This window comes from Pelophylax lessonae (genome assembly GCF_965119305.1).
Source record: "Pelophylax lessonae genome assembly, chromosome: 4".
NCBI classification, from domain to species: domain Eukaryota; kingdom Metazoa; phylum Chordata; class Amphibia; order Anura; family Ranidae; genus Pelophylax; species Pelophylax lessonae.
Genome location: NC_138771.1, coordinates 279,651,674 through 279,676,217, shown reverse-complemented (window position 1 = coordinate 279,676,217; position 24,544 = coordinate 279,651,674). Strand labels below are relative to the sequence as shown.

Genomic DNA, 24,544 nt, shown 5'->3' with positions numbered 1-24,544 from the left:
GAACGGCAATTTGCTATTTGGGAGTAGATCAATGCTACAATCATAGTCTCGATGAGGAGGTAATGCTTGAGCATTTTTCTCAAGAAAAACCTCAGAAAGATCCTGATAACATAGTGGTGCAATCTCATCTGTCACCACAGACAGAATCTTCCCGGAAAACGGGAGGTTACACGTTTCCTCGCAATAACAAGAAGGGAAGGTCAAGGACCGTTTCTTCCAATCTATGGTTGGTTGGTGTGTGTGCAACCAGGGAAGTCCCAACACAATGGGAAAGTGGGGTGATGGTATTAAATCGAAGGTAGAAGTCTCCCTATGAGACTCGTTAATAGTGACTAGAAGTGCTTGTGTCTGATCGGTGATCGGACCAGAGGATAACGGAACACCGGTAATAAGACTTACTGAGACAGGTTTGAGTTTAGAAATAATAGGAATTTTATTTAAAGCAGCAAAACATATATCCATATAATTTCCACAAGATCCTGTGTCAATCATGGCCTTAGTAGTAATCCTGTTCTGGTCCCACTGTAATGTCAAAAAAACAGAAATGTAGGGGTTAGTGAATGAAGTTGTCAATCCTCCTAGAGAGACATGTGAACACTCACCCTTCTTTTTGTTGACTAGGGGACAGACGTTTATCTTGTGATCCGGGGATGCACAGTACAAGCAGAGATTTTCATTTCGTCTTTTGGCTTTTTCCATAGTTGATAGCGGTGGGCGTATGGTTCCTATCTCCATAGGAACGGGGTCAACGGCCAGACTCCGAGAGGAAACGGATAATGGCATTCCCATCTTTTCAGCCTTTCTTTCTCGTAGTCTTCTATCTATGGTAATACTGAGTTGTATTAATGCATCCAGGGTTTTTGGCAGATCCGCTCGAGCGAGCTCGGCTTCTGATAGGCCAAGCCTAAATTGGGTTTTCAGAGATGCATCATTCCATTCTGAATCAAGGGTCCATCTCTTGAACTCTGCGACAAAGTCTTCCACAGGCCTCCTTCCTTGTTTCAAGGATCTTAACTGAAGATCAGCAGTACTCTGCCTATTGGGGTCATCATATAGGCTAGTGAGCTCTGCCAGGAACAAGGCATAGGAGTTGAGAAGCTGGTCGTTTTTCTCAAAAAGAGAATCTGCCCAGGCTCAAGGATCGCTTGATAGGTAAGAAATAATAGTAAAAACCTTAATGTGATCAGTAAGGTAGGTACGAGGTTTTAGCAAAAAAAGTAACTCACATGCGTTTTTAAATTCGCAAAATTTTTTGCGATCGCCTGTAAATACCAAAGGGGGATTTATCTTGGGTTCAGGGGACTGAGCAGAGGTAAGTTGTGTCAGTCTAATTACCTGCTGCGACAGAGCCTGATTGTCTTCTTTTAATTCAGCAAGTGCGTGTATTAACGCAGATACTTGCTGTTTTAATTGTGTCACCTGAGTGGCTATTTCTGCTGAATCCATTTTTTAGGTTCGTTCAATCTGTAACGCTCCTGCGTTTCTTATATGGTGTGGATTTTCAGCTGCAGAAATAGTTCCACGTCAGTTGTCATGTAAGAGATATGCTGAGATACCATTCCCAACCTCAATGACTCATCATGTGTGGAAGGTCTTATTTCAGCCAGTAAATACACACAATTAGCAAGCTGGTTCCTAGAGTGACTTTATATATGTGGTAACACAATGATGAAGGTTTGAGGGATAGGTTGAGTGGAGGTGGTAGGTGATAGACACTTGAAGGTGAGACAGTAGCAGATGGATGCAGGAAGGTTTAACAATGTTGTATGATAGCAGATGATAGAATAGCAGGTGGACATACAAAAGAGATCAACCCAGTGCAGAAAAGTAGCAGTAGTCTCAAGAGCTAGCAATCTAGTTTATGCAGATGTGATAAACAGTCTCTACTATGCAGAGCTAGATAGTGTAAGCTTAGTATAAGTTTATAGAGAATTCCCCTGCGGGGTACTTAGCACTATTAGCGATACAGCCGAAGGGTGGTTCAGGAGAGGCGGATGATCCAGTAGCGGGATACAGGGATCAGCGCAGCGAGGTTCCGTCAGCGAAGTAAGCTTGCAAGCATGGAAGCTTCAAGCAAGGTTAGCATCCAGATAAGGGTGTTTGAACGAACACATGTGAGTGAGAGCCGACGCCTTAAATAGCCATCTAGTCCGGCGCTGAGTGATGACAGCTCCAGTCTTAAAGGTGTATGCGCACCTTTCCAAAAGTAAATGGTAGGGCGCATACACTTGTGGAAAGTGTAATTTAGGGTACCAAAGGTACCGGAACATTACACTAATATTATTGGATCTGTTCTCACTAGGATTCAATCCTCTGTCCATACGCGGCTGTTTTGAATAACATTCTTGCTGCAGGGAATGTGTGTTTTCATGTTTTGAGCAGGACCATCCTGCCCGCCCCCCCCCATTATCTTACACCATTCTCCCTCCAGCGTGCATTCATTGTACAACCCGGGTTGCTACTCATGTCCCATTGTGTTTGCCTTGTTTTTAATAATGTTTTTTACCAGTGAGTTGTGCTACACCCTGTATCTTCCATGTGTGACCTTTTGTGCCTAATAAAGTTCATTTTCTTTTTCACCTACCCCTGGTTTCCCCAGTTGATCTTTTAGGAGAACCTCTGTGTCTCCTGCCCTTTGTAGTATTTACTGTTGTCTATCAACGCCCACCAATCAGGTGTAAATTGGAGGGGCGTATTTTCTCCTGTTAACTTTTCAGGAACCCCTATCCAGTGGCAACCCAGAGGAGTCCCCCCTTCCCTGTTTTTTGCTAAAGCTGACACTTGGCCTTTAATAGTATCCAAGGCCAACCGCTGTTCAACCCCTCTTTGGAGAAAGGTCAAAATCCTAGCCACTAAAAAAAGGCGAGGATGCACCTTTAGCAATTCACATCATGAGATGTACGATTTCAACGTACAATGATAGATCTTCCTGGAGGTAGATTTTCTAGCCTTTAACAGTGTAGGAATCACTGAGTCAGAAAGACCCCTGCCCTTCAATACCTGGCTTTCAACAGCCACACCATTAAAGCCAGCGGCTGTAAAGCAGGATGGAAGATTGGCCCTTGAGACAGCAGATCTTACCTGAGAGGAAGTCTCCAAGGAGCATCGGTGACCAACCTTACCAGATCTGCATACCAAGACTGGCGAGGCCAGTCTGGGGGCACCAGAATGACCGAAATCCCTTCCACCTCTATTCTGTGCAGAAGCCTCGGCAGGAGTTTCAGCGGAGGGAATGCATAGATCAGCCAATACTGACCCCAAGGAGCTACCAGTGCATCTGTGGCGTTGGCCAGAGGATCCCGAGACCTGGTTACAAACCTCTGCACCTTTCTTGTTGAGTTGAGAGGCTAACAGGTCAACGTCGGGTGTCCCCTACCGTACACACAGCAGGTGAAACACCTCTGGGTGCAGGGACCATGCCCCCTGATCCAACACCTGACGACTCTGGTAATCCGCCTGCCAGTTCTTCACTCCTGGGATATGCACAGCCGAAAGGGCTGGAACAACATTTTCTGCCCATTTCAGGATCTCGGCCACCTCCCGGGCTGCCAAGACACTCTTGGTGCCCCCTGATGATTGACATAAGCCACGGCCGTGGCATTGTCCGATTGAATCCGAACTGGACAACCCTGAAGACGATTTGTCCAGTAACTCAGGCAAAGCTTTATCTCTCTGAGTTCCAGAATATTGATCGGTAGTCTGGACTCAATGGTCGAGGACTCCTGGATACACAGCTTCCCAAGCACTCCTCCCCAGCCAGACAGGCTGGCATCTGTGGTTACCACCGTCCAATACAATGGGAGGAAGGATTTGTCCTGGCGTAGGGCCAACAAAGCCACCACAGAACTGTGCTGTGACTCACTCGAATCATAGTGTCCAAGGATTTAGGATCTTTGTTCCACTTGACAAGAATTTCCCTTTGTAAGGGTCTCGTGTGGAACTGAGCAAACTGAACAGCCTTGAAGGTTGACACCATCAGACCTAATGCTCGCATGCAAGTCTGCAGAGAGGACAGGTTTCTGGATAACAGCAAATTGCCCTCTGCAAATGCAGAAATGTGCAGCTTTTCTGGGGGAAAGAAACACCCTCGCCGACGTGGAGTCCAGAGTCAGGCCCAGAAAATCCAGTTTTGAAGATGGTACCAGAGCAGATTTTTTTAAATTGATGTTCCAACCGAACTCTTGCAAAGTCCTTACGGTGATTGTCAAGTCACCCAACAGTAGCGAACGTGAGTCTGCTCCTAAAAGGAGATCGTCCAGATACCCCAGTACCGCAATCCCCCGTTTGTCGCAAAAGGAGATCGTCCAGATACCCCAGTACCGCAATCCCCTGTTGTCGCAGTAATGCCAATACCGGAGCCAACACTTTGGTGAAGACCCTGGCAGCGGAGGTGAGACCAAAGGGTAATGCCACAAATTGATAATGCTCCTCTCCTACAGTGAAGTGAATAAAATGCTGGTGTCCAGCGTAAAAAGTGATGTGTAGATATGCGTCCTTGATATCGATGGAGGCCAAAAAGTCTCCTTGGTGTAGGGATGCCACTATCGTGCAAATAGACTCCATTTGAAACTTCTGTACCCACACAAAGTGGTTCAGAGACTTGAGGTCAAGGATTGGACGCACTTTGTCTTCTTTCCTGGGAACAGTGAATAGGTTTGAATAGAACCCCTGAAAGCGTTCCCGAGATGGAACCGGCACAATCACCCCTTGCGACAGCAGATCTTATACCGCCTCTCGTAGATCCCTTAACCGATCTGCAGATAGGCGTAGATTGTACAGCAAGAATCTGTCCAAAGGTTGAGACCTGAATTCGATCTTGTAACCCTATTGGATCAGTTTGTGGACCCATTTGTCCAAAATCAAGGAGGTCCATGGTTCCGGAAAGGAGCGAAGACGTACCCCCACCCTAGTTACCGGTGAGGGCGTCCTTTCATGCAGACGGGGATGTCTGTAGATCTGGATTGGTCTGCTCTCGGCTTACCCGACCATGTCTTCTTGGAACCCCCAGAAGACCTAAATGGCTTAGATCCTTTCTCCTGCGTGCTGGAGGCACGAAAGGGCCGCCTGTGGACTGTAAAATAAGGCCCCCGTCTATTATGTGGTGACTTGCCCTTGGAGGATTGAGGAAGAAGAGTACTCTTCCCACCTGTAAGACCCTTGATCAGTTCATCCAATGAGGATCCAAACAAACGGTCCCCTGTAAAGGGGAGCTCTGATAGAGCCTTTTTTGAAGCCTGATCCACAGACCAGCTTTTTAGCCACACCATGCGTCTAATAGCTACCCCCACCGCGGATACTCTGGCTACAAGAGGGGCCGCATCTAGCGATGCATCACATAAATAGTAAGGCTTGGACCATTTGGTCCGTTAGCTCTGACAGGCCCGGAGGGAGCTATTCTGTTTCTAGGTCACTTTTTAGTAACTTTGCCCATTCAGTTATGGTCTGGGACACCAGAGTGATCACGAAGATCGGTTTAAGTATTGAGCCCGCTATCACATGTAAGTGGCAGGACAGAGACTCAATCCTTCTATCCACAGGATCTGTAAAGACTACGGACTACTCCACCTGGATCACAGTAGATTTGTTCAATCTGGAGACCGGATGGTCCACCTTCAGTGGAACAGTCCATTTTTCGGATAGCGCATCCGCGAATGAATAGCGCCTCTTAAAACGCTTCGGCACCACTAACTTCTATTTGAGGCGCCCCCATTGGTCAGAAACAATTTTGTCAAAAGGTTCCAGACAATAGAAAACCTTGCCCGACTTCTGGGATTTGCGAGTGCCAAATGACACCTGCTTCCTGACGCTGCAGAATCAGACATTTTTAGAGTTTCCCGCACTGACACTATAAGTGCCTCCACCAGCGCGCTTCCCCACACGGCTGCAGACAAGGATATGTCGTCCTCGCCATTCGAGTGCGATGACGCAGACCCCTCAGGGTGACATGCATCCACGGAGGCTATATCTACCTCATAATCTGAGGATACAGGAGAGGCCGGGGAGGGCATAGGGCGCTTTTTACTAGCGACATTTTTTAAAACCAAATCCACTTTTGACACCAGGTTTTCCAAAACCGCTGTTAAGGTAGACAGGGGTTGCGACCCAGAGGTCCCCGCAACCGCAAGGAGGAGATCTGTAGGTGAAATTTGTTCCTGGGACTCCATATGAACCCTGCAATAGCGCAGTGTCACTTTAAGAAAACAGTGAAAAACGGACCTACACCACTGCACCAGCGGTACTACAAGTCCCAGCCACTAGCACTGCAGGTAGCAGGGTGAGAGAGAGACCTACAGGGACCCAATAGACATACTACCATTTGATATGGAGGAGAACAGGATCGGTCTGCTGTGCAGAGAAAACAATCTTCACAGGAAGAGGAAGTAACTGGGTCATCACTAGAGTAAAGGCCTAGCTGCTCTTTGCTATCCAGCGTTCACGGAGAAAATGGCCGCCCAATGCATTCCTATGGAGAAACCACAAAAACATAGCTGCCCATCCATTTCAATAGGCCCCCTCGGTGTGCCATGTGGTTTCCAGGACCCCCGAAGAGGTCCGAGCCATTAGTGGCATTGGGGGGTCCCCGTAAGGGACCCCCGCCAGGATTAACCCCCCCCCCCTGCTATGGTGGCATTGGCGCATCCAACCTCTAAGATGGTGGGGAGGAAGGCCTTGGGGGAGCCTGGTACATACCAAGAGGCCAGGGGGAATGAGGGGTACCCAAGGGTCTAAACTTCCCAGGGAGGGGCCCACGTCCTGCCCTGAGACCGCCAGAGCTATGGGGGGGGGACACTACTCACCATACCAACGACATCGGGTGGGCGCCACTCCGGACAGACTACCTCTCCACTCGGGGTGGGGGTGCTGGCGGCCAAAGGGTACGCTGCGACTCAGGCCGAACCAGGACGTGTGCGTCCCGCGAGGCGTTTCCTTCGCAGGCCAGCCCCAGTCCATTGGGGCTCTGTCGTGGCGAGGCCTAGCGCTGGGCTATAACCTGCACACGCTCGCTGGCCGGGCTGGGAGACCTTAAGGATCTAGGATATCCAGTCCGAAAGCCCAGTCCGGCTGTTGATCGCAATTCTCTCAGGAACATAAATAGCTAAAAAATTTAATTTTTTAACAAAGGTTCCCTTTAAAGTACAAAAAAAAGAAGCTAAGACCGAAGTCCCAGCTGGGAACTAGGTCCTACTCCTAAACTAGGCAGAAACAAACTGAATCCTATAGCAGTGAGTGGGCGTATGCCTGCAGGGACTGCCCCATAGGCGTGTTAACGATTTTTCCTGCCTAGTGTCCTACTCCTGTAGGGGGTGGCATAACCCAATGGTCAAGAAGAATATGGAGCTGCGTCTGTCAATGAACGATAGAGAAAACATGGTTTTCTTCGTTTCTGTTATAAAAGTTAGCAAATAACGAGATTGTTTGACTTACCATCCATTTCTGTGGGTTCATTGATGGACACAGCTCTTCAGGATTCTTGAACCATTGGGTTATTCTGGCCCCTAAAGGAGTAGAACACTAGGCAGAAAAAAGAGCTTGAATATGCCTATGGGCAGTCCCTGGTGGTATACTCCCCCTCTCTGCTATAGGTCCTCAGTTTTGTAACAAGCAATGTCAGAAGTATTTTAACTTCATAGAGGGGTGGGTGCTGTGTCCATCAATGAACGCAAAGAAATGGATTTTACGGTAAGTCAAACAATCTAATTTTCTCTTTTGTTCATTGATGGACAGCTCTTCATGATTCTTGAACCATTAGGACATCCCAAAGCAGTGGCAAACATAAGGGGTGGGACAACAAATTAATAGATCAGTGCATTCACCAGCGCCTTCTCATGCACAGCTACAGGTGTGAAGTAATCATCCTCACTGTCTAATAAGTCAGGGAGCGTGGCCGCAGACCCCAGCATGGTGGGCCATGTCTACGGCGGCCGAATCTGTTTCAGGATCTGAGGAGACAGATGAGGCAAGGGAAGGCAGTGGGCGCTTTTTGCTAGCCCGCTGCCACTAAGCCACCTCCACCCGGGACACAAAGGACTCCAGGACCGCTGTCAGTGCATCAATAGATGGTTGGGACCCTGAGAGACCGGCAGCCTCTGAGAGGGGGTCAGGTGGGGAAACATGCTCCAGAGACTCCATTTGGTAAAGAGGGGGACCCCCACAAAAGTATCTAGCACTGCAAAAGAACACCCCCACCGCGCTAGAAGCACCACCAGGTCGCCAGCAACAGAGCACCCCACTATCCTGCAGCAGAGAGAGGGAGGGACCCACCAAAGAAGCACCGGCTGCACCAGGGATATCACTTGCTCCACATGCAGGGTCCAAGGGAAAGAAAAACCCAGGAATCAGCACCAGGGGAAAAGGAGGAGCCCTGACAGCCGAGACTGCTGCCCACAGGCTCCCCTGTAATGGCCTCAGCCTTGTAGAATGCCGGACCAATGAAAAATGGCCGCCGGATTACACCAACATGACCGCCGGTCACTGAAACAAGCTACGACAAAATGGCTGCGGTGCATGCCTCCATGAGGCACCCAGGAGGGATCCCTGGAGCCCAGTCTGCAACCCAAGGAGAAAAAGGAACCGGGCACAGGGCCCCACAGCAGGTAGAGCTCTTCCCCTGGCGGATAGCCAGATCGCCGACAGTGCACCCACCCGCCCCCACTAACAATACAGTCCCATACCCCAGCCCCAGACACATTACAGACCACCACGCTACCCCAGATAGGAGAGGGTGGCTGGGGATCTAGATGATCCACAAGGACCACCAGTAATCCACAAGGACCACCAGTATGCAGGCTCTGATGGGAAGGAGGGGAACCCAAGGATCTGACCGTCCCAGGGAGGGGCCCGCGTCCACGCTAAAACCCTCCAGAGGGAGGGGGGGGGACAGCTAATCACCATACCAGTAACCAGGCAGGCACCGCTTCAGACAAAAACTCATCACCATTGCAATGGTGGGGGCTGTCAACAAGGAGAAACGCTGCGACTCAGGCCGAGACCAGGTCATATGCGACTTTGCAGGGCATTTAACTCGCAGGCAAGCCCCGGTCCAGTGGGGCTATGTCGCGGCTGACCTAGCATGGAGCTGTGGTCTACGCATGCTCGCTGGCCAGACTGGGGTGACCAATGGATCTAGATTATCCAGCCCGTCGCCCAGTCCGGGAGTTGATTGTAGATTTCGCAGGAAAAATCTGGGAGAAAAAAGTAATTCAAAAAGAAAAAAATTGCCAGGAACAGAGATTCCAGCAGAGAACTAAGACCTTACTCCTGACTAGGCAGAAAAGAAAAACTGAGGACCTAGGCATAGTCGAGCTCTTTTTTTTCTGCCTAGTGTTATACTACTGTAGGGGGCAGTATAACCCAATGGTTCAAGAATCCTGAAGAGCTATGTCCGTCAATGAACGAAAGAGAAACATTTTTCTTCATAAGTTTAGGATAAAATGTATTCTGCATGTTAATTTGGTAACAATAACAGCCAAAAAACAAATAGAAACCTACTGGACTTTACTGGTACCAGAGAAGGACAGTGACAACAATGTAGACAAGAAATAAAATTTTTTTGCAAATCCATAAAAAATAAAACACATTATTTTTAAAACATAGGAAAATGCTTGGTTTGGCCAGTACAGATATAATTACTAGAACTGCTTGTATTGCCTAATGTACTGCTAAAGGTCAATGCGTTTCGCCAACATGGCTTCTTCAGGACCTCTTAGCCTTAGCAGCAAAGCATTGGCCTGTATACCTGTACCAGAGCCCAGCTATAGATGGTGATATAATTTTAGGGTAGAGTTCCGTAGTAAGTTGCTGAATGTGTTAATCAGCTGTAATATCATATGATGCAAAATGTGTTTCTTTACTGTTTCCTGAAAGAAACATCACACATCATCCGAAAAATAGAGACAGTCTGTTATCAGGCATAGGTTACCACTGTAAATAATTAGCAGCAGCATTGATGCAAATAATGTGCATCAGATGGTGCAATAAGGCCTATCCTGATGCATATCACCATCTGCATCTACTGTGGGCTTGAGGATGAGTTTCTGGAGATGGAGAGTATGCATCACAGATAGGCCTTATTGCACCATCTGACACACATTATATGCATCAATGCTGCTGCTAATTATTTACAGTGGTAACCTATGCCTGAAAACAGACTGTCTCTATTTTTCTGATGAAGTCTGTTACAGTAAAGAAAAACATTTTGCATCATATGACATGACAGCTGATTAACACATTCAGCAACTAACTAAAGAAGTCTACCCTAATATTAGATCACCACATATAGTTGTAATTTTTTGGTGCAAGCATACAGGCCAATGCTTTTAGCTGCAAAGACTAAGAGGTCTTGAAGAAGCAATGTTGGCGAAATGTGTCGACCCCTAGCAGTACATGAAGCAATACAAGCAGTGCTAGTAATAATATTAATATTATTAACTGGCCAAAACTAGAATTTTTCTATGCTTTTAAAAAAAAAAAATGTTTTTTTTTTGAATTTGTAATAAAATGTATTTTCTTATCTACATTGTTGTCACCGTCCTTCTCGGGTACCAGTAAAGTCCAGTAGGTTTCTATTAGTTTTTTTGGCTGTTAATGATGATAAAGGGTACCGTAATTAGCCAGTTTTGTTTACATTTGGTAACAACTCAAATCAGTGTATATTATTTTGTCTGTGTTAAAGTTTTACATTCTCTAAACTAAGGTATAAAATTGACCCTGATGTACTAAGGCATGGTGAATTTTTGAAGTTGTAATTTTTTGTAAAATGAAATTAAATCAGTTTTGTTTTGCATATTTTTTTTCTTTTTTACATACTGTCACCAGAGCAGTACAGTCATCTTATGACAGGTATAGTGGTGATTAGGGCCACTGACTGGTAACAGTATGTTAAAAAAAAAAAAAAAAAAGTTTTTTTTTTTTTTTTTTTTTACACATACTGTGACCAGAGCAGTACATTGTGAACATACTGACACTGTTCTGCTCTGGGGAGGTGATCAGAATTTGATTATCACTGTTATAACCAATCATTTTTATGAATGGCATCCATTCACTTACAGGTTGTACTATTGTTTTAGCGGCGAGTGGTCACAGCTATTGTGTATGATCAAACTGCAAGTGTGAACCTAGCAAAAGGGTAGTTAGGGCATAAGAGCATTTGGCCTCTCTGCATCCCAAAAAAAACACCAGTTTGATATGCTTGCAATAAATGTGTTTTTTTTTTAACACAACTGGTTTTTTTTTTTTTTTATTACATCAGGCCATTAAATTAGGATGACATCTGGCCATTTACAGTCACACAAACTTGAAAACTAAAAGCCTGCTCTGGGTTATGATTTTACACTCAGTAATCGACATTCGCTCTACTTTTTAATACATAGGCCAGAACATGGTTTCTGGTAGTCATGAAGCGATTTGACTATCACTCACACAATAGGATACTATATGCTTTTATAGAAACTATAAAAAGAAAAGAAAATGTACAGTAATGCCATTTTTTGTAGCGTTTGTCCAACATGAATGAAAATTTAGGCATGGTTATAAACACAGTACAGTATGAAACTTGTATGGGAAGTAAAATTATTCATGTTAGATTATGACTACAACTCAATGGTCAAATGTTCAGTCAAGTAGAGGAACTTTGTTACCCTTTGTAATCCATGAAAGTGTTAATGCAAACTCTGTTTGTTGTGTCCCAGATTCTTACAGTCTTGTCATCACTGCATGAGGTGATTAGTCTTCCATCTGGGGAAAATCTGTAAATGAAGAAACATGTGGAGAGAACAGCAGAGAGGTTGATGAATAAAAAAAAATAGTTATATTTTTTAGCACCGTAGAAAAAAGGGAACCATTGAGACAGTACAGACAAAGAACAGCGGGTAGGTTGGGGTAAAACTAAACCTCATATAAGATCAGAAAATCAGTCAAATTGGGTAACAGCAGGGCACAGTCACTGAAAAAGGGAAGATATACAAGACAACAATATAAAGGACAATTACTATTAAACAACTAAGTGCAAAAAATGAGCCATTGGTAATACCACTACATAATACAGTATTTGTTATCTTATGCAAACAGTACAGGACACATGAGATCATTCCTTGACCATGGATTATATGCCATTACATTACGTTTAGCTGATTAGAGCCGCCCCCCCTCTCCAGTGTACCTACAGTATATAACCCTGCCTACTCTACGAGGCTCCACTTCTATAAAGATCTGACTGCTTATTACATTATGGCTCACTAGCAGTTTTCAGATCAAATACCCTCAATGCACATCTTGGGAACTGTAACCGAATCCCGCAACAGTGAGGCCAGCTTGTAATGTTTGGGCACTGGATCCTGCTTTCAGGGCTCACCTCGGTACATGCAACAAGTTAGTCGAAGGTGGCTATACAGGTCTAGAGCCATGGCACATCTCTATGGCACCCAGACCCTGAAGACCTATTCTAAAGCCTATCGCCAATTCTGGAAATCGGCAGGTACTAACACCAATATATGTTCTTCTGCCTTTGCACCCTCTGATGATCTTCAGAACTTAGAACCTAAACTGCTTTGTGCACTTCTATTTGCAGAAGGCAAGGGGGACACTGATTTTTTAGCAGAGGCTGCAGATGCTTTTTCAGCCCCAAAATTTAATGAAGTTACTTCTTCAGCTTCTCGCCACATGCTAGCTACTTTGGACTCACTAGATTAAGCAGTCTGTTCTAGTCTCTGGATAGATACACCTAGTGTTGCTCATCCCCACGTATCCTTCAAATAACAAAATAAAAGACTATTCCTAAAAGCCTTTCCCATTTCTTAATAAAGCCAAGAAGGCCTTATATAATGATTGGCACAATTTAGATTGGGTATGCCTTTCTCCTGATAATCTTGATGACTTGTACCCTATGGAAAGGTAGTTTAAGAAGAAATGGTCTGTTCCTGCTGTGGACCTGACAATTCTTAATAATGCATTGATAGGGAACTTTCCCCACTTATAGCTGATCCTAATCTGGTTGCAAGATTGCAACAAGGAGGCAAATAAGAAAAGTAAACACGAAATCAAGATGGCTAAAATAAAATTTGAGAGACAAATAGCTTGGGATAGTAACAAAAACCCAAAGAAATTCTTTAAATATATCAACAGCGAAAAAACTAGGGCAGAGCATATTGCACACATAATCAACGATGATGGGAGGATGGTTACAGAGGACACTGAAAAAGCAACCGTGTTGAATGCTTTTATCAGTATTTACACAGGAAACGGAGGGGTACACTGACCATGACTGTATGGTTAGTAGTAATACACAGGACTTGCCACTATGGCTTACAGAGGGTGAAATCAGGGAAAGGCTGGATAAACTTAACACAAACAAATCACCAGGCCCGGATGGCGTACATCCGAGAGTACTCAAGGAACTCAGTAAGGTTATTATTATTAGTAAGGTTGTTCCTGATCTTTGCTGACAGTATTAGGACAGGAGATGTACCAGGGGAGTGGAGGAAAGCAAACGTGATTCCGATATTCAAAAAGGGTCAGAGGCATATACCGGGAAATTATAGGCCTGTCAGTTTGACATCAATAATATGTAAACTTCTGGAGGGGATGATAAGGGACTATATCGTAGAGTTTGCTAAAGACAACAACATCATCAGCAGTAATCAGCATGGGTTTACAAATGGGCGTTCTTGTCAAACCAATCTCCTAACATTCTACGAGGAGGTGAGCTGTGAGCTAGATAGGGGCAGACCAGTAGATGTGGTGTACTTAGATTTCGCTAAGGCTTTTGATACAGTTCCCCATAAGCACTTAATTTATAAAATAAGGTCTGCAGGTATCGACAGCAGGGTTTGCTCTTGGATACGGAACTGGCTAAAAGGGCGTGTCCAAAGGGTGGTAATAAACAGCGCATACTCAGACTGGTCTGAGGTGGCAAGCGGGGTGCCCCAAGGCTCAGTCCTGGGACCAACCTTGTTCAATTTATTCATAAACAGCATTGAGGACGGGATCAGTAGTTCGATATCAGTTTTTGCAGATGACACAAAATTAGGCAGGGCAATACCTGCACAGCATGAAGCAGATATCCTACAGGATGACCTGGACAAAATAACGGAATGGGAAACGACTTGGCAAATGAGGTTTAATTTGGAGAAGTGTAAGGTTTTGCACTTGGGGACTGGAAACATAAAAGCACAATACACATTAGGAGGGGAATCCTTGGGGGAATCAAAAATGTAGAAAGATCTGGGAGTCTTGGTTGATGATAGACTAGGCAATAGCATGCAATGTCAAGCGGCAGCTGCCAAAGCCGGCAGAATATTAGCATGCATAAAGAAAGGTATGTATTCCAGAGATAAGTCTATAATCCTTCCACTTTATAAAACTCTGGTCCGACCGCATCTGGAGTATTTTGTCCAGTTCTGGTCGCCGGTCCTCAGGAGGGATGTGTTGGAGCTGGAGAGAGTCCAGAGAAGGGCAACTAAACTAATTAGGGGATTGGAGGACCTTAATTATGAAGAGCGTCTGCAATCGCTTGATTTATTCTCCCTGGAGAAGAGACGCCTGAGGGGGGACATGATAGCAATCTTTAAATATCTCAATGGGGATCTCAGCTTAGAAAATAAGCTGTTCAGTCGAAGGGATTGCATGAGGGCATACAATGCGATTAGAGGAGAAGCGTTTTAACCTCAGGCAACGTGGGGGGGTTCTTTACTGTTAGGGCTACAAGATTGTGGAATTCTCTACCACAAGAGGTGGTTTCTGCGGGTAGTATGGTGGCTTTCAAAAGACTCTTAGACGTACATCTCAAGGATCAGAACATTCAGGGCTATGTGAGATGATTACAGCCACACACACCTACACAGGTTGAACTGGATGGACAATTGTCTTTATTCAACCTCACCTACTATGTAATACTATGTAACTATTGAACTCAGCACCGCTTTTCTGGGTGACACCATGGAGATCTTCAGAATGTCCTTACTTTCTGTACATATGTGCAGAATCTTTTGGCTTAAAGTGGAAGTTAAGGCTAACTATAACTAATCTTAAAACTATTTCCTCGCCCTCTACCTTCCTATCCTGCACACCCTGTAAAAAAAAAAAAAAAAAATCTGTCTACTTCCCCTTTTTAAATCAAGTCCGGTCACATTATCCAGCAGCTCTGGCTTCCCTGGGCCAGTGAGCAGCTGCTGTAGGAATGATGGGGACTGCCCGCAACAGCTGGACCATGAGAACCTCGGGGTGACATCATGGGTTGGCGAATTTACAGCCGTTGTCGAGCGCTCCCTTGCACAGAGGATAAAATACTACTGAATCACATGATCAGACCGGATTAAAAAAAAAAAAAGTACGTACACAGATCTTTTTTTTTTTTATACAGGTTATGCAGGATAGGTAGGAGGGGGAAAGGAACATTTTAAAGAATAGTTATACTTAGCCTTTTACCAACACTTTAGAGCCTAGTTGGCAGAATGCCTCTATGAAAGGTCCCTTTTGCACCTCTTTTAAAGGTAAACTCCCCTTTTGGAGGTCTTTATTGATGTCCTGTTTTTTTTCTCTGCTACACTTTCTTACTTGCTGCTTCACAAGGAAGACTGTTTTTCCTACACTTGCATCTTTCAATGATCGTCATCTCCTTCTCTCTTAGGGTGAATTACAAGGATTTTTCATCACAAGGACTTTTATTCACTTACAATGCATGTCCTATCATGCTCCTAAAAACTTCTATTCTAATTACTGCAGCAATCCTCAGCAGCATGACTTCTGCCTAGTATTCTATATACAGATTACGATTTCTCTCTTATAAGAGATCCTCTAACTTTAAAGTGATTCTAAAGGTTGTCGTTTAAAAAACTAAAATAAACAGGTTATACTTTCCTGCTCTGTGCAATGGGTTTTCACAGAACAGCCCAGATCCTCTTCTTTTTGAGTCCCCCATCGGCAAACCTGGCTCCTCCCCCCCGCCGAGTGCCCCAATAGCAAGTCTCTTACTATGGGGGGCACTTGAGCAGGCTCTTGTCCATTCACATACTATGCGTGGCTTGGGCCCACCCCCCGCTCTGTCCTCATTGACTCACTGGCTATGACTGACAGCAGCAGGAGCCAATGGCAAGATTAAGAGGGGGGCTGGGGAAGGAGCTGCATCTAGAAGGTTTTTTACCTTAATGCACTAGAACGCATTAAGGTAAAAATGGGATTTTTGTCTTACCGTAGAATCCTTTTCTCTGAAGTTCATTGACAGACGCAGTCTTCTTGTTCTCAATAGCAGTAGGGTTATGCTGCCCCCTACAGGAGTAAGACATTAGGCAGAAAAAAGTTCTGACTACGCCTATGGGCAGTCCCGGGGGGTATACCCTCTCTCCCTGCTATAGGATGTCAGTTTTGTATAAAAGCAGTGTCAAAGAAAACAATACCAACCCAACTCAATAATAGAGGGGCGGTACTATGTCCGTCAATGAACTTTAACGGTAAAAAAAAAAATCCCATTTTCTCTATCGTTCATTGATGGACGCAGTCTTCTTATTCTCAAAAGCAGTAGGGGACATCCCAAAGCAGTGTCATAAAAACACGAGGGGTGGGAACAGAAGAAAATAAGTCCCCAAGGATGAACCACCAGGCAACATAGGACCCATCAGAACAGAAGATGAGATCCACCTGAAAAACATAAACCACTTTCCGACTGCTCACTGTGCTGCTACTGCGGCACTGTGTCTAGACACAGCGGGAGCGAGCCTCCGGCGGCTGCGTTTAGACACAGCGGGAGTCGGGCCAGAGGAGGAGATGCGGCGATCACCGTCTCTCTTCCCCGATCATCGGAGAAAGTGAGAAGATCCGCCCACTTGTGTAAACAAAGCAGGCGGATCTTCTCTGTGACAGACAGATCACAGGATTCAGCATAGCTGAACCTGCGATCTCGGTCTCTGTCACAGAACCCCCTCCCCCCACACACGTCAGTAAGCATGAGGCATACATTTTACCCCTTGATCACCAACAGTGTTAAACCCTTCCCTGCCAGTGTCATTATTACAGTAACAGTGCATATTTTTAGTACTGATTACTGTAGTAATGTCACTGGTCCCCCCAAAAGTATCAAAAATGTCAGTTAGGGGTCTGATCTGTCTGCCGCAATGTCACAGTCCCGCAAAAAAAAAAATCGCAGATTGCCACTATTACTAGTAGTAAAAAAAACAATGAAAATGACAAATCTTTCCCGTAGTTAGTAAACACGATAACTTTTGCTCAAACCAATCAAAATAAGCTTACTGCGATTTTTTTTACCAAAAATATGTAGCAGAAAACAAATTGGCCTAAAATGTTAAAAAATTTAGATTTTACATTTTTTTTTGGGAATGTTATATACAGTGCCTTGCCTTGAAATTTGCGACCTTTTGCCACATTTCAGGCATTAGAAGAATCAACAAGTGGGACACAATCATGAAGTGGAACAAATTTAAATTTAGTGGATATTTCAAACTTTTTTAACAAATAAAAAAACTGAAAATTGGGCGTGCAAAATTATTCAGCCCCCTGAAGTTAATACTTTGTAGCGCCACCTTTTGCTGCAATTACAGCTGTAAGTCGCTTGGGGTATGTCTCTATCAGTTTTTTTTTTTTTTCCAAAACATTTTATTGAAATCTCAGTAAAGCAAATGTACAAAACATCAGACAATCGGACAGTCGGAAAGCACACAGTAAATGAAGGAACAATAACATGAGTTAGAAGAACATGGTGCTAGACGAGACGGGTTGAAACAGACCCGAACTCGGTCGCTTACAAAACTACAGAAACATACATGACGGTTATGAGTTTGCAATGGTACGACCACAATCGTACTGAAGTCATGTGGGTGACTGTAGTACTGATTGGGGCTAAGGGTTTGTCCCCTGGGCCACAGCAGCGACAACCTCCGCAGGAACATGGAGGCAGTGGGTATTAGAGCAAATGCGGGCGGCGGCGGTGCCACCTGTGTACCGACACCCCCAACGGGGAACTTGCTGTGTCAGAGCACAGGGGGCAGTCACCATTCAGGTATAGTACCCAAGCTAGTGCTGATCGGCAAGAACTGGCCGGTAGGGACCATCAGTGAGGGTAAAGCTTGGCGGCCCATAAGCGATACGGGTCTGTCAGTGAGGGGCGGGGAGAGGGAGGAGGGGGAGGAAAGGAGAGAGGGGAGATGGGAGGGGGGAAGGGAGGGAGGGAGGGAGGGAGAACTGGGTGGGGGGAGGTTGAAAAGGGGTGTGAAGGAATAAAGGGTTACAGAGGAGCTGACAGTGAAATATAGAAAATTGTAGCAGCTAACCCTGAGGGGAGAATACCAAATACCGATTTAGGGAAGCAAGCAGCAGGCGGTGGTGTCGGGTTATGGGGCAGCACTAAGACTCTGAAATTCTGGTAGGGTCGTAAAATGTATCCAAGGTGCCCACGATTTGTAGTATTTGTCAGTGGTGTCTTTGGCGTCTCTATCAGTTTTGCACATCGAGAGACTGAAATTTTTGCCCATTCCTCCTTGCAAAACAGCTTGAGCTCAGTGAGGTTGGATGGAGAGCGTTTGTGAACAGCAGTTTTCAATTCTTTCCACAGATTCTCGATTGGATTCAGGTCTGGACTTTGACTTGGCCATTCTAACACCTGGATAGGTTTATTTGTGAACCATTCCATTGTAGATTTTGCTTTATGTTTTGGATCATTGTCTTGTTGGAAGACAAATCTCCGTCCCAGTCTCAGGTCTTTTGCAGACTCCATCAGGTTTTCTTCCAGAATGGTCCTGTATTTGGCTCCATCCATCTTCCATCAATTTTAACCATCTTCCCTGTCCCTGCTGAAGAAAAGCAGGCCCAAACCATGATACTGCCACCACCATGTTTGACAGTGGGGATGGTGGGTTCAGGGTGATGAGCTGTGTTGCTTTTACGCCAAGCATAACGTTTTGCATTGTTGCCAAAAAGTTTGATTTTGGTTTCCTCTGACCAGAGCACCTTCTTCCACATGTTTGGTGTGTCTCCCAGGTGACTTGTGGCAAACTTATACTACACTTTTTATGGATATCTTTAAGAAATGGCTTTCTTCTTGCCACTCTTCCATAAAGGCCAGATTTGTGCAGTATATGACTGATTGTTGTCCTATGGACAGAGTCTCCCACCTCAGCTGTAGATCTCTGCAGTTCATCCAGAGTGATCATGGGCCTCTTGGCTGCATCTCTGATCAGTCTTGTATGAGCTGAAAGTTTAGAGGGACGGCCAGGTCTTCGTAGATTTGCAGTGGTCTGATACTCCTTCCATTTCAATATTATCGCTTACATAGTGCTCCTTGGGATGTTTAAAGCTTGGGAAATCTTTTTGTATCCAAATCCAGCTTTAAACTTCTCCACAACAGTATCTCGGACCTGCCTGGTATGTTCCTTGTTCTTCATGGTGCTTTCTGCCCTTTAAACGGACCTCTGAGACTATCACAGTGCAGGTGCATTTATACGGAGACTTGATTACACAAAGGTGGATTCTATTTATCATCATTAGTCATTTAGGTCAACATTGGATCATTCAGAGATCCTCACTGAACTTCTGGAGAGAGTTTGCTGCACTGAAAGTAAAGGGGCTGAATAATTTTGCACGCCCAATTTTTCAGTTTTTTATTTGTTAACAAAGTTTGAAATATCCAATAAATTTCATTCCACTTCATGATTGTGTCCCACTTGTTGATTCTTCACAAAAAAGTACATTTTTTTATCTTTATGTTTGAAGCCTGAAATGTGGCAAAAGGTCGCAAAAATCAATGGGGCCGAATACTAAAAGTATTGTTTTTTTTTCAAAATTGTCGCTCTTTTTTTCAAACATTAAAAATCGCGCAGGTGATCAAATACCATCAAAAGAAATCCCTATTTGTGGGGAAAAAAGGACGTAAATTAATTTGGGTACAGTGTCGCACGACCGCGCAATTGTCTGTTAAAGTAATGCAGTGCCGAATCGCAAAATATGGCCTGTTCAGGAAGGGGGTAAAATCTTCCGGTCTTTAAGTGTATAAAAATACGCTCATTGAGAATTTTTTTGTCAAAGACATGTAGCTAAATACATTTTGGCCTAAATATATGACAAAAATTGAATATATTGGATATTTTTAACTGTCAAAGTAGAAAATATAAATTTCTTGCAAAATTTTCGCTCTTTTTTTATTAATAATCGCAAAAAAATAAAAAGCGTAGAGGTGATTAAATACCACCTAAAGAAAGCTCTGTTTGTGAGGAAAAAAGGACATAAATTTCGTTTGGGTACAGCATTGCATGACCGCGCGATTGTCAGTTAAAGTCACACAGTGCCAAGTTGAAAAAAGTGGCCTGGTCATTGAGCAGCAAAATCCTCCGGTCTTAAAGTGGTTAAACACCCTCAAGGGAGACTAAAAACACCCTTAAATGGCGGCCTGCAAAAAAGAAGCATCCGCAGATGCCAGCACATCCACCCTATAAAACTTTGTGAAAGTATGAACAGACAACAAGGTACCCGCCTTGCAAACCTGAACCACAGATGCCTGATGGTGAAAGGCCCAGGAAGCACTAAGCGCCCAAGTAGAATGTGCCTCAACAGGGAAAGGAGGAACCTAATCCTTAATTGAATAAGCCTGCACAACCGTCTGTCTGATCCATCTGGAAATAGTCGCAGCAGATGCAGGCAGCCCTTTCTTTGGTCCATTCGTGAGATCAAAAAGAGAATCTGATTTTCGAAAAGACTCAGTAGTCGTCAAGTACAGCCCGATTGCCCGAACCACATCCAAAGTATGCAATGCAAATTCCTTAGGAAGTTTAGGCTTAGGACACAAGGAGGGCAGCACAATGTCCTCACTTAAATGGAAACCACCTTCGGAAGGAGGGACGGATCCAGACGAAGTACCACTTTATGCCTGTGAACTACCAGATAGGGAGAACGACAGGACAACGCCACCAGTTCCGACACCCTGCGCGCAGAAGTAAATTCTGAAAATTTTCAAAGGGACGTTTCTGGAGAACCGACAGCACCAAATTCAGATCCCAAGGTGGCAACGGAGACCGCACCGGAGGAACCAAATGTCGCACCCCCTGGATAAAGCTACATACCAGGGAATGGGTGGCTAATGGTCTTTGGAAGAAAATTGACAAGGCTGAGACCTGACCCTTAATAGTGCTCAAGGCCAACTTTTGCTCAACACCACGTTGAAGGAAAGCCAAGATCCCAGCCACCGAGTAAGAGCAAGGGGGGAACCCTTAGAAACTCACACTATGCAATATACGACTTCCACGTGAGATGATAGATCTTTCTAGAAGTCGCTTTTCTCTTTTCTCCCAGAGTGGGAATCACAGAAGCAGACAATCCCGTACTTCAGCACCTGGCTTTCAACAGCCAAGCTGTCAAAGCCAGCGACTGTAACTTACCGTAAAAACCTTTTCTCTGAGTCCTCTGACAGATGCAGCTCTCAATGCTTTTTCACTAATGGGTTATGCGCCATCTACAGGAGTAGAATAGGCAGTCAAAAATATTCACTCGGCACACCTATAGGGGCTGTCCCTCATGACATAACCCCAGACATACTGTGCTCTAAAATCAGTTTTGTAGCAAGCAGTGAAAGAAGACACAACCAACTCCAAAATAGAGGGGTGGGAGCTGCGTCTGTCAGAGGACTCAGAGAAAAGGATTTTACGGTAAGTTCTTACAAAAATCCAATTTTCTCTTACGTCCTCTAAAAGAGGCAACTCTCAATGCTTCTTCACTAATGGGACGTCCAAAAGCAGTGTAGGCATGAGGGGTGGAAGAACGCAACCAAAAATTGTTAACGTATTTCCAAGGCCAAAAACATAGCCAACTGGGCAACAAAAAGCTCAACCAATAACAATAGGAGCGTACCCACAAAAGAAAAAATACAACCCCTTAAAGTGAAAAGACCAAGTCTCTTTAAACAGCAGCCTTCAAAACTTTGTGGCCAAAGGAAGCATCCGAGGATGCCATCAAAACAATCTTGTAGAATTTTGTAAAAGTGTGTACAGACGACCAGGTCACCGCTTTACAAACCTGAGCCACAGAAGCCTGATGGCAAAAAGCCCAAGAGGCACTCAGCGCTCTAGTAGAATGTGCCCTCACAGGGAAAAGAGGAACCTGACCCTTCAAAGAATAGACCTGAACAATAGTCTGTCTGATCCACTTTGATATGGGTGCAGCAGATGCAGCCGAACCCTTACGAGATCCCTCAGTAAGGACAAACAGAGAATCAGATGTCCGAAAGGACTCCGTGGCTGACAAGTAGACCCTGATCGCCCGAACCACATACAGCGAATGCAAGGCAAATTTCTTGGGATGCTTGGGCTTAGCACAGAGCGAAGGCAAAACAATATCTTCATTAAGGTAGAAATCTGACACCACCTTAGGGAGAAAAGATTGGTTAGGACGCAGAACAACCTTATCCCTATGAACAACTACATAAGGAGAACGGCAGGACAGAGCCGCCAACTCAGACACCCTGCGAGGTGATAGGCGCCAAAAAGGCAACCTTCTGAGACAACAACGGCAGAGAAATTTCTCTGATATTTTCAAAGGGAGGTCGTTGAAGAATGGACAAAACCAAATTCAGATCCCACGGAGGTAAAGGGGATCTCCTCGGCGGAGCGAAAAAATGCACCCCTTAAATAAAGGTGCGAATCAAGGAATTAGTTGCCAAGGGACGTTGGAAGTAAATGGCTAAGGCCGACACCTGACCTTTAATGGTGCCTAAAGCCAAACGTTGCTCCACCCCCTTTTGCAAGAAGGCTAAGACCCTCGCCACCAAGAAGCCGATATTGGCCCCAAGGCACAACCAATGGGTCTGTGGCGTCGGCCAGAGGATCTCGAGCCCTGGCCACAAACCGCTCTACCATTTTGTTTAGACGAGACACAAACCGATCCACCTTGGGAGTTCCCCATCATGCACACAGGAGGCGAAAAACTTCCGGATGCAGGGACCATTCCCCCTGATCCAGAACCTGACGACTCAGGTAATCCACCTGCCAGTTCTCCACTCCTGGAATGTGAACTGTGGAGAGAGCCGGAACATGTCCCTCGGCCCAAGTCACAATCGCAGCCACTTCCTTGGCTGCCAGGGCACTCTTGGTGCCCTCTTGGTGATTGATGTAAGCTACAGCCGTGGCATTGTCGGATTACACCCGAACCGAAAGACCATGTAGCCAAGGCGTCCAATGGAGCAGGCAGAGTTTGAGCGCCCTGAGCTCCAGTACATTTATCGGTAAAGACGATTCTTCCAGCGACCACCTTCCTTGGGCACAAAGGGTGTCCAGCACTCCACCCCAGCCCGTCAGGCTGGCATCCATGGTGATCACCGTCCACAACAGCGGCAGAAAACGACCTGCCCTGGCTCAGAGCTGGAGACTGAAGCCACCACGTGAGCTCCGACCTTGTGACACGGCTTAGACATATCATCCTGTCCAAGGACTGAGGATCCTTGTTCCACTTGGCAAGAATCTTTGCTTGTAGAGGCCTTGTGTGAAACTGGGCAAACGGGACCGCCCCGAAGGCCGACACCATCAGTCCCAGGGATCTCATACACGTCCGCAGGGAGGAGAGATCGTTGTCCATCAGGACCCTGATCTCGCCCTGCAAGGTCTGGAGTATTTCCCCTGGAAGAAAGACCCTCGCTCGAGAGGAGTCTAAGACCATGCCCAGATAACTCAGACATACTGACAGGGTCAGCGCAGACTTCTGGAAGTTGATGGTCCACCCGAACTCCTGAAGCGTCTGAACCGTAAATGTCAGGTCGCCTGACAGGGTGGCACAAGAGCTCGCCCTTAATGGGAGATCGTCCAGATAACCGAGGACCGCAATCCCCCTTTTGCGCAGCAAAGCCAGCACCGGGGCCAAAACCTTGGTGAAGACTCTGGGAGCAGAAGCTAGACCAAAGGATAATGCCACAAACTGAAAGTGCTCCTTCGCCACTGCGAAACGGAGATACCGCTGATGACCATCGTAAATAGGGATGTGCAGATATGCATCCTTTAAATCGATGCAGGCCAGAAAATCCCCTTGATTTAAAGATGACACTACCGACCGAATGGATTCCATCCGAAACTTCTGCACCCGCACAAAGCAGTTCATCTATTTGAGGTCCAGGATTGGACGCACCTTGCCCTCCTTCCTGGGCACAGTGATCAGTTTTGAGTAAAAAACCTTGAAACCTGTCCTGCTGAGAAACCGGGATGATTACGCCCTGTGCAAGGAGATCCTGCACTGCCTCCCTGAGATCTGTCAAACGTCCTGGAGACAGATGGAGATTTGATGGAAAGAACCTGTCTGCTGGGCGAGACTGATATATTCGATCTTGTGCCCTGTACAAATCAGTTTCTGAACCCATTTGTCTTGAATCAGAGACGTCCAGGGTTCCTGAAAGTAACACAGACGTCCCCCCACCCCTGAATCGGGTGAGGGCGTCCCGTCATGCAGAGGATGATTTATCCACCGGACTGGCCGGCCTTGGGCTAACCCGACCAAGCCTTCTTGTGTCCTCCTGGGGCTCTGAACGTTTTTGCCTTTTTCCTGCACACCGGAGGCACGATAAAGCCCTCTA

The 24,544-nt window shown here is 45.6% G+C and overlaps 1 protein-coding gene across 2 annotated transcripts in view; it reads right to left on the bottom strand.

The window, feature by feature from the left end:
- POC1B (POC1 centriolar protein B) overlaps nt 1-24,544 on the bottom strand; it is a 308,058-nt gene that overhangs the window by 235,412 nt on the left and 48,102 nt on the right. For both annotated transcript variants that reach the window (XM_082252687.1, XM_082252686.1), the window contains one exon: nt 11,637-11,744. In XM_082252687.1, the coding sequence (XP_082108813.1) occupies nt 11,637-11,744 (108 nt within the window). The remainder of the gene's footprint in view (nt 1-11,636; nt 11,745-24,544) is intronic.